We start from the raw sequence: 10,351 nt of genomic DNA on the forward strand, positions 1-10,351 counted from the left end.
CCGTCTCTAAATATTTGGGATGCACACAATCCTACAGTGTGCCCTTTGGGAATTTACACAATAAAACCCCCAGATCAAACCCATCTAAATGAATAATATTTCAAAGGAAACTCTTTAACACACCTACACCCCAAAACGAAAGAATATAAGGTGAGACACGTGGACTAAATTTTAGCAGGTAATTCAAATGAAGCCAAGAAATAGACTTTTTCTCCCCCTTTTTTATTTGACATTTTAATATTTCCACTTACATGTTTAGAATTAGTTTCACTTAAATTTGATAACATCTTCAGGTTAAAGTGTGGCATCCTAACCTATGTATCTGAATATAGAATTTAAAAAAACTTACTATTGTTGTATATTAAAAATCACTTTATAAATATAAGATGTTATTCTGGAGCAGATAATATTTCTGCTATTCTATAAATGTACATAAACTTAAATTATTTTTTAACATACAAATGTTGAAAAGTTGAACTATTTTTATTATGCTATGATCTTGACATTGGTTGGTTTTAAATCCATGATAATACATTTTCCTTATTGTTTCATAGTGAGAAATAGTAGAAAAAAGTGGGATAATAAGGAGCTAACACATCTAATATTTAAAGTACAAAACAGTGATTTACACAAAACATACTTTATTATTAGGGAAATAATAATAAATAAAAGAAAATAACAGAAAAATGATCTGTTCACATAATCAGCACCATGAATGTTTTTTCCCCCATTATGACCCTGATTAGAAAATGTTACATAGAGAACAATAAAGACAGCACGTAGCACTGAACAGTCCTTATGCAGCATCCAATTTAAGTCAGAGGTGTCAAGCTTGAGGTGTTTGATGAACCGCGTCAGATATATATTATTAACATGGCTGACATTTCTGTGTAGAGTCTGCTGCTGGACAATTGCATTGTACTTTTTCAAATATGAAAAATGTGAATTTTGAGTTGACTTGCATGCATCATTTCAGCAACCCTGTCTGTTCAGGAACATTTCCTTCAGACTGTCTAAGGCCTCCTGCTGAGTGATTGTCTTCCACTCATCAGGAATCTGTGCTGGTTCCTGTTTGAATTCTTCTGCAAACTTTTCATTGAACCTCACCAACACGTACCTGTAAAATAAAGAATATTTTGTTCATTGTATTCAGGACAACATGTGAACAAATGTATACATATGCTAACATTTGGCAGAGCTATATTCAAGTATTAATAAATTACACAGTACCTCCAGTAGTTACTGGCTTTCTGGCTGTTTGAGTCATCAGGTGAGATGGTCCAGTTTGGGCCCAGAGATTGGAGGTCTTTGGATGTACCTTGTGTGTCCTGGTTCTGGTCTAGTTTGCTCTTGCCCATGTTTTCAAGGAAACCGGTACAGGACATAGAACAGGAGTCATAAGGCAGCATGCCTTTGGGCCGATGGAACAAAGCTTTGTGAACGTCATGTCCCACCCCCTCCTCCTCACAGGGAGCTCTGCAGTGAGGACACTGCTTGTCACAGCCTCTCACTCTGTTGAAGAGGGAGTCTTGGGGTTGAACTGGAAGGCTGTGCAGAAGCTGGGGCACGTCCACATTTTGGGAGAACTCTTGGGCCAGATCCAATCGCATTGTAGCCAGTAACTCCATTAAACATTTAACAAAACAATCCCATTCTGTGGTGATACTGAACACAGGTCCAATCAGAGAATCCCTGTTGACATCCACATCCCCATCTTTCTCCAAAATGAGACACGCTCTCTCCAGCAGTGGCTTTGTATCACTCAGTACTCCATTGGTACCTTCTGCTGTTTGGCTTATTGCAGTTGCAATCTTTCCTACAATATCTCCAAGTCTCTGTTGCCTCTGTTTATTTAAGTTGGTTGATTTGGAGAGATGAGCAACCACTGTCTCCTGGATCTTCTGTCGTCTGAAGTTGTCACAGGAAAGCAAGTATTCAAGGAAGCTTTCAAAGCAGTCTCTTTTAATCAGTTCTTCCAGCAAGCTTTGATGGAAAGCTTGTGGGGACTTAAACTGCTGTGCTTTAGCTCGAATCTCTTCTGCAATCTGCATCCCCAGTGGTCTATTGATGTAGCCCATCACTGTGGGTTTGATGACCATGGAGCTAAAAGCATTGGCCACCCTCTGGCACTCGTCTCTCTTCCTGAAGCGGTAGATAAATTCTGCCACGTACATTCCTTTGTTTGCTGTGATTACTGTCAAAAGTTCTCTGTCCTTTGCATAGCGGTCATGCAGTTTCTGAAAGTCCTGGCATGCAGCGTTACACAGATGAACTTTTAGATCCACTTCAAAAGCTGATCTGATATCCATGGATTTTTCCTTCAAAGCTTTTTCAACATTTTCTAATATTTCTGTAATGTAGCTGTCAGAGAAGTCTGCTGTTAAGCTACATTTATCTGCCACAAACTGATTGTATTCCTCTATGATTTTGCATGCTACCTCTTGAGCTCCTAACCTCTGGAGCCGGTTGTTGTCTTCAAACATGTGTCTTAATCTGCTGCGGTATCCAAAATGCTCATCATAAACCTGGAAGCTGTCGGTCTGACTTTGGCCTGTGATTTCAAGCTTTTTCATGTGTTTCTGGAGGCCACGGCTGATTAGATTCTGTTTCAGAATTTCTGCCACTCTTGCAGTAATATTGTCTTTTTCTGAAGGCCTGAAGTCAAAGTTGGATAAAGTCTTACTCCACACACCCTCAAACTCTTCTTCTATCTCTGTATCTTGTAGGAGAACTTTTGTAGACCTGCTTTTCTCTACCAGAGCTTGTAGCTTGGACTCTTGTTCTTTTCCCAGTAAGGTCTCAAAAATTTTTAGCTGTGTAGAAGAACAGTGACTCTCATTGACTGTCTCCAACTTTAGTATGATTTCTTCAGTTACTCGATCCTGGAGGTTAGCTATATTGCTCATTAGGACTGGCCTGAATGTTTCAGAGCTCATTTTGAGGTCATCTTGCATCAAGTAGGCGTCAACTCTTGACCTGACTTTGTTCATCTCTGTTTTAACTTCCTCTCTGGCTTCATTCTTCAGTTCACTCAGAAGTTCATTTCGGACTGCAGTGTCCAATGCTTTTGCCTTTGTGTCAAAGATTTTCTTTGCTGCCCCCATTAGCCAGCTCTCAATGTTTTCCAGAAAACCATCCACCCACATGGAAAACTCTGTGCATAATAAAGAAAATGCTAAAGCTATCTCTGTATTTTGCAAACCAATAGTGAAGGATTCTGCTTTCACTGAATCCCAAACAGCACATAAACGTCTGGTAAATTCAGGCAGGCTTGAGGCTTTAGACTTAGTTGTGCAATCCTTCAATGCCTCAAAGAGGTTTTTCTTGAGCTTTAACATAGCCGTACTGTACTGTGTATCCACTGGTTCAGAGAGAGACATATTGGACCAAGGCCCTCTGACACAGGTGGAGCATGTTGCCATGTTTGTAGAGTATTTCTCAACACTGCTAGTCTCGCTGTCCCCAGTCTCAATCTGAAGCATTTCAGAAACATGGCGCAACTGTGAGGCTTGTAATAGGCTGTTAATTCTTTCATCCTGGAGCAGAAGTTGGCAAATGGGCATGGAGCCAGATTCTTTGATGCGCAGGAGAGCATTAACTATGATGGTGAAGGGTGTTTCAAACTCACAACTGGCATGTGATGAAATGTTCTGCATTAAAACATCACTCAGTCCTGCTGCAACAGTGGCCATCTCATTGTCGTGGGTCAGTGCATTTCTTTTGTTGTCTAGTGGGACCGAGCAGAGTCCTTCTACATCAATCAGCAACAGAAAATCACACTCCATGTCTTTTCTAAGATTGTCAGGGAGACACAGGGCGGCCATATACACCCCACGAGTGGATCTTTTCCGCCCTTCTGGGAATTTCACCCCAAACAATGCAGAAAGAACTTCAGCATTCCTGGCATGATGAATGCCAAGGTTTGTCAGCGCTCTGGTCCTACACTGTTCCTGAGGTAGGCGATGTTTGAGCTCTGCAAAGACAGAGCTCAGCCAGTGGATGGGGATATTTGAGGCATCTCCATCCATTAGTTCAAGTGGAATACCGTAGAGAAGAAGATCTGCTGCTAAGCTGGGGAGACGCAACACATTGTGGCTCCCGCTGCCGGGACTGATGTGGGTTAACTCAAAAATGAGACCCATCTCACGCAGGAAGTGCTCAAGCCCCAGTGAGAATGGACTGGGTTCAAAAGATTGTGAACATGAGGCTACTTGATTTTCAAAGGAAATATTGAGGGATGTTTGTTGTTTGGCAGAAGAAGACGAAACTGACTCAGAAACTGTCAGCTCTAGTTCATGTGGCTGATTGTCTTGGCAGCTCAAAGTGCCATTTTCTCCAGCCTCTAAATGAAAACTTTGGTCCTCAGAATTTAGATGGGAAATTTGTTCTTCCAGACAGTCTTTGCTTTCAGTAATTTCTTCACCTTGAATCTCTGTTTCATCTGATGCCACATTTAACACCTGCACTGGGTCTTGTATGGACTCAAGATGGTCTTCCTGATGTGAAGGTGGTTCTATGGTCTTTTCTGTGGACTGCAAAACATTCTGCAACTCTTCCTCTATTTCACACTGTTGCTGGGAAACTTGCAATCCAGCATCTTCATTCTGCATTTCAGTTTCCTCTTCAAATGATGAATCTGTGCAGAAACTATCGCTGTCTCTGAGGTCATCCGAATGTTCAGGCATGCCATTTGTCTTTTCTGTCGGCAGATCTGTGAGCAGATCTTGTGAACTGTTTTGTTTTTCAGTTTGCATCAGCTGAAGCCTCAGTTTGATCCAACTGAGAAAATAAGTCCTCTCTACTTTGTCTGTGGTGAAAAGAGCATCAGTGAAAATCTTCATAGCTGGGGTCATTTTGTAGCTGCTCAATTCAGCCGAAATATCTTTCTTGGCCTTTTTTATTTTGGGGTCAGTATCTTTACCTTCTTTTCTCTGTTTACTCTCCTCTTTCTCCAGTTCTGCCAGTTTGGTCCACAAATGTCCCTGCAAAGGAAGCTGTTTCAGCCTAAATTCAGCAGATCCCTCATCTAAACCTTTCAACATTTCCTCCACTTTGGCCATTGCCTTTTTACAGACTGAGCCTTCATCCACATTTAGGCCAATCTCCACTGCTAATTTTGCTGCTGCCTCTAGTGTAACAAGTGTCAGTTCATCTGGTAGCATATTTTTCAGCGTGTCACAAAGCTTATTAGCCAGTTCCTCCTCACTCAAACCTCTTCCTGTAAGTGCAAGCCCTTTGGAAAGCTCCATGTCATCTTCAAGGTTCTCACCAACAAACGCCACAACTCTATTCTCATTTCTCTTAGTGTCTGCAAGATCAACCAGTATCAGTTTGCTTGCTGTATCTTTGCAGAAAGCAAGAAGTTGTTTGTCTTTCTCTCTAAGATCCCCACAGAAAATTACTACAGCTGAAGATGCTTGACATAAAAGGCTGAGGCATTTTTCATGTGTACTGGCATCGCCACGTAGATTGACGATGGCTACAGGGACAGGAAAAATATCCCTGACAATATCACCGGTGGGTAGGGACCATCCAACCTCTACCAGGCCATTGGACAGTCTTCGAGGCAGCTGCCCTCCATCCATCCTCCTGTGGAGAAATGTTTCACTGTCAGATCTGAGTCCACTTAGGACATGGTTTAGCACCTGTGACTTGGAGACACTGCAATTACCAAGTTTCATGCAAGAAACTACTGGCATGCATGTTGTTGCCAAATCTCCTTCTTGGACTCTGCTGTTGTTATCCTGAGTGTGAGACTTCCATTGGCTCATGACTGCTCGTAAAGGCCAAAGTAGGAAGTGACTGGGTTTTTCTGGATCTATGTTTGGAAGGACCAGAGGGACAGCAAACTGGCATTGTGCCATTCGTGTAATTATCTCCTGCTGAAGGAAAGTGTTGGCAGACATAAAGACAGCTGCTACTAGATCAAGGGGGTTGATGACACCCTGGTTTTCTCCTCCAGAGCCACCAAGCATCTCCTCAGGTGATTTGTTATTGTTTAGAGCATCATTTAGATGCTGACAACAAGGACTCCGGGCATCTCGGCTAAGCAGCCAAAGGCGTCGGAGGAAAGTATTTGGTAGATCCTTTGGCTCTAGAGGAGTGTGGTTTTCCAGAGTCCAAGTACTGATGTCTAACATAGATGCTGGGTCCAGTGGTGTAGTCCTGCAGGCCTCCAGGCCAAGCTTATGGAGAACATCAGTCTGGACATTGTCCTTTGGAGGTTCTGGTTGGAGAAAACACAGCAATTATTAGGCCGTGTATGAGTTACATTTCTTAACTTGTAGTTCTACTCGGGTGTAAAATACAATTTTGTATTACTTGGCAAAAAAAACCTAAACAGAACTAATGTCTCTCATTTGGCATGCAGGGCTAAAAAAAATCCAATCACACTTCATAAAAGCCTATGTTGACTAACTGCAAGCAAACAATTTTTCAATGGCAGTGATTATTTATACTCTCTAAACTAAAATATTGATTAAAAAGATGTTCAAAAATGTACCAACTGCAAACACTACAGGCCTAAAAATACATCTCCAAGTCAAATACAACTACTATTTTGTCACTGAAAGACTCTCCTTCAAGTATAATTGAAATGGCAAACACCACAAAGACTGCAAATGCTACAACCTTCACAGATAATGCAAGTCTAGAAGCCTCTCAGGGGAACATATCAGGCAACAAACCAATCTCAGATCTCAGTGAGAATGCAGGTAGATCACTCAGTGAATTTGTTTTCTATATAATTTTCAAATGTCTGATTTTAATCAGGAGTTACAAGAGGCCTTTCTTTAAAAAAAAGAAAAAAGTAGAAATTCATATATTGTTGTTATTGTTATATATAATCTGCAGTTATGCATCATTTGGCATCAATGATAAAACAGATGGAGTGATAAACATTGATCATTTGGGTCGTGGCATTTATGCGGATGTTGTTTTGATAAGTATCACCCTCCTAAATGCTCTTGCACAAAAAGAGACAGTGGATTCCTGCAGCAGGTAAATGCACCCCACCGCATGGCAAAGCCAGATCAAGCCAGATCCATGAGGGCCCCACCCTACAACCCAAAGGACTTAAAGAAACCAAGGCCAATGTCCCTGTGCCAGAAAACACTGGACACCCACAAAAATCCTGAGTTTATGCCCTGACAAGTCAGTGTGATTTTGGCAGCAGGAGGAGGGAAGTACACAATACTGATGGATGTATATAACAGATCATTAAGTTAAGTTATTAACCTTTTATTAACAAAAAAGGCACGTTATCCCTGAAGCTAACAGTGCATTACGTTTGACCTCAGGGTCTCGCCTGAACTCAAAGCAGCAGCATTTCCCTTGAACAGACCATCCATTGATGCCCTTGCTATCAAAATTTACATGTGTTGCAACCACCCCAATTACCATTAATGAGTAAACACATTAAAACATTCAGTACTGCTGTGCTTTCATCCAAACACATCCCTCCTGCCTGGCAAGTTTCAGCTCATTTTGTTCCCAAAGCCAGAACAGTCACAGAAGGCGTCTGTAGTGGTCAGTGCAAATTAATTTCTGTCTTCCTTAATGGAATGAGCAGAACTCCGAGATAAACCTTGACACATTAACATTTTTTTCTCTTATCATGTTTGTTGTAAGCACAAAAACCATTATTAGTCATACCCTTTACTTTGACAGCTGAGGTTTAGGGGAAACATAGACACATCTGTCCGTCAATAGAGTCTGTGTTGGCCATTGATTTGTCTGGACAACTAACATGATCATCAAAACAGAGGAAAAACCGACAGTCATACTCGCCCTACTATTTTAGCTCAGGTTAATAAGATCTGAGCCCTCCAAATGGTGCTACTGCCACAAGCTTAAGAACAAGAAATTATTTCTTGGGACCATTTATGTCTGCATGTGGGCCTCCCTTCATAATTGTAATTAGAGGTATAGGTTCTCATTAAACCTTGACCTTTATTCACAAAGGTGATCACCGCTCATTTATTCCACAAATCCTTTGGACGTAAAGAAGAAGGTCTATGATTATTTCATAATAGGTCAATATATTAAAACACAAGATAATGTAGATGAGTAACAAAGTCTTGTAGAGTAAATGGCATTGAGACTACTACAGTGTCTGTACACACAACAGTCCTTCACTCATTTTCAACATGTCAATGTATTACCTACAACATACTCAGGTAAACTGAAATAAAAGGTCTTTCAAAGTCAAATAACTGAATAAAGAAAGAAACATACTTTTCTTCCTGCTGCTCAGTCTCTTGGGAAGCTTGACTGACATGATGAATCCTGCTGAGTGCCTCTACTCTCTGTTTAAAATGACCTTTTCTTCCCTGGTCAGCCACATCACCAGAAGTGTAGAGTGTTGACTGGAACCCTGTAATTTAAGATAAGTTATATTAATAACATTACTGGCATACAACAGACAGCACAAACGCAGCACTATCAAAATCTTCTTTGGCCCAAAGCCACTAATACAACATGAATCTACAAATGTGGAAACCTCTGTTGTCCTGCTTACAATAGAGACAGAGAATGCATGCTCTCTCAAAGGGCTGCTCAGTGTGGAAAGTACGGGGAAGGCTGGTTTTTCTTGACTTTTATCTTCCTGAAAGGCTTCACTGAAGCAAGACTGTCCTCCCTCTTTCATTTTGCTCTTCCCTACAATAAAACCTGATCCAAACTGAACACGAAATGCTGACATAATGGCCTCCTCTCAGATAGATCAGCAGACTGTCAGCAAGATAAAGCACACCGCTGATAGCTCAGCATTGAGGTGACCACCCTTTTAGTTTCACCATTTTACAGCTTGAAGCTCACAGTTTCTCAGTTAATGCCTATCTTTGAGCAAATATTGTTGAAAAGCAAGAATATTACTGCAAGCAACTGGCATGAGGTGGTAAAAATAAGCGAGAATACAATATGTACAATTTGTAAGTTAATGAAACTTATGACAAAATAAGAGTCTTTTTAAGTTAAGCACAGAAGTAGTAGAGTGTACTTAAATTAAAAGTAGTAATTGTGCAGTAAAATGTAACCTGTGACTGTTAGCACTAAGTTGGTAACTATTAATTAGCCAGAGAAATCAATAATGAATCGATTCAAAAAACAAAAAATATGTGCAAAGATGAAATATACATTATTTGACATCTATCAGTTTGTTAGTAGCTTGTCAGAAAGGTGTTAGCTGTTCATTAGTTACTGATTTACTCCTCCTTTGTAACTATTTTGCTTTTAAATCAATGCATTTTCTTGTGGAAATAATAAGAACAAATACTTTAGGTACTGAAATCCAGTTTGGGTAAAATCTTTGCTTTTAGCTCTTCAGACTCTGCCACATTGTAAATGCAGTTTTACATAGTTTTCTACACAATATATATTTCTTTTCAAGCAATAAATATTCTGTTTCACGTATAATCTGTCAAAGACAAATATATAGGTCATTAATGCATGCATCTTTACATCTTTGTGAACTTTTTTCATTAAAATCAGAATCTTCTTACCTAATTCGTCTTATATATTTGCTCTGCAAAAGAAATCCCTCAAATGTGTCGCCAGTCACCAGTGTCTCTGTCAGCAGAGCTCTTATATCTGTCTGTTCAGTGATGAAACACATACCTGCACATCTATCTAATCCCAAATGAACATCACACGTACGCACAGAGGCTCAAATCAGGGAACACGCAAGCAAGAGCAAACACATGACATTAGTGATTATGTAAAGAATTCTTTACATGACAGACGTGACATTCAATCTTGATAAAAGTGGTGAGTGCGAGTCTTTTACAGTGCGCAGGCTGATTAAGTGTATTCACTTCACTTGCCTGAAGGATTAGCATTGGTCTGCCGGGGACAGAGGCGAGGCTCCAGGCAATGACGCACAAAAAGCCTTAGTCATGTGTGATCTCACAGATATAGGTCTATCTGATTATGATTAGGACATAACGGGCATACTGATGCTCTCTTTTTTCATAAAGAGCCTATTTTCTTTGCTATAATTTATTCCCTCGAGCCTCATGTTTTTTGTAGAAACTCTGAAACATAACACTTTTACTCTGAACTTAAAATATATTTGTGCATTTGCCATCATTTTAGAGCAAGTTTCAATGACTCTGTGGAACAGAGAGGACATTTGTTCCAGAATGAGAAATTCAAGTATGAACCTATAGATGCAATAATCCATGCTCTAACTTTCATTTTAATATCCAGCTATTAATCACATACAGTAAAACAATGACAGCAAAAAACAGCAACAATTAAAAACACAAAAGCAATGTTAAATAATAAACTGCTAAATATAACCCAGACTCATGGACATTCAAAAAACATACATGTTTTGTTAATAAATGTAGCC

At 40.1% G+C, this 10,351-nt stretch overlaps 1 protein-coding gene across 2 annotated transcripts; it reads right to left on the reverse strand.

Annotated features, from left to right (window-relative positions):
- Positions 1 to 201: 201 nt before the first annotated feature.
- si:dkey-202l22.6 (interferon-induced very large GTPase 1) lies at positions 202 to 9,651 on the reverse strand. Of its 2 annotated transcripts, none has more exons than XM_023297888.3 (4): positions 9,501 to 9,651; positions 8,236 to 8,374; positions 1,231 to 6,226; positions 202 to 1,117 (listed from the first exon to the last, which is right to left on the reverse strand). In XM_023297888.3, exons 2-4 carry the CDS (start codon positions 8,276 to 8,278, stop codon positions 973 to 975), a joined length of 5,184 nt encoding a protein of 1,727 aa, XP_023153656.2. In that variant the 5' UTR covers positions 8,279 to 8,374; positions 9,501 to 9,651; the 3' UTR covers positions 202 to 972. The 2 variants fall into 2 exon arrangements, with proteins under 2 accessions (XP_023153656.2, XP_054868523.1); XM_055012548.1 differs by lacking the exon at positions 9,501 to 9,651 and adding an exon at positions 8,519 to 8,644.
- Between the last annotated feature and the right edge of the window lie 700 nt (positions 9,652 to 10,351).

Source organism: Amphiprion ocellaris, chromosome 7, assembly GCF_022539595.1.
Source record: "Amphiprion ocellaris isolate individual 3 ecotype Okinawa chromosome 7, ASM2253959v1, whole genome shotgun sequence".
NCBI lineage: Eukaryota > Metazoa > Chordata > Actinopteri > Pomacentridae > Amphiprion > Amphiprion ocellaris.

Bases quoted from the DNA above. Each gene is read 5' to 3' on its own strand.
- si:dkey-202l22.6 (XM_023297888.3), bottom strand. From the start codon at position 8,278: ATGTCAGTCAAGCTTCCCAAGAGACTGAGCAGCAGGAAGAAAA. The intron at 6,227-8,235 runs GTATGTTTCTTT...TTCTCCAACCAG, and splicing joins ACTGAGCAGCAGGAAGAAAA to AACCTCCAAAGGACAATGTC. The intron at 1,118-1,230 runs GTACTGTGTAAT...TTTATTTTACAG, and splicing joins AAAGCCAGTAACTACTGGAG to GTACGTGTTGGTGAGGTTCA.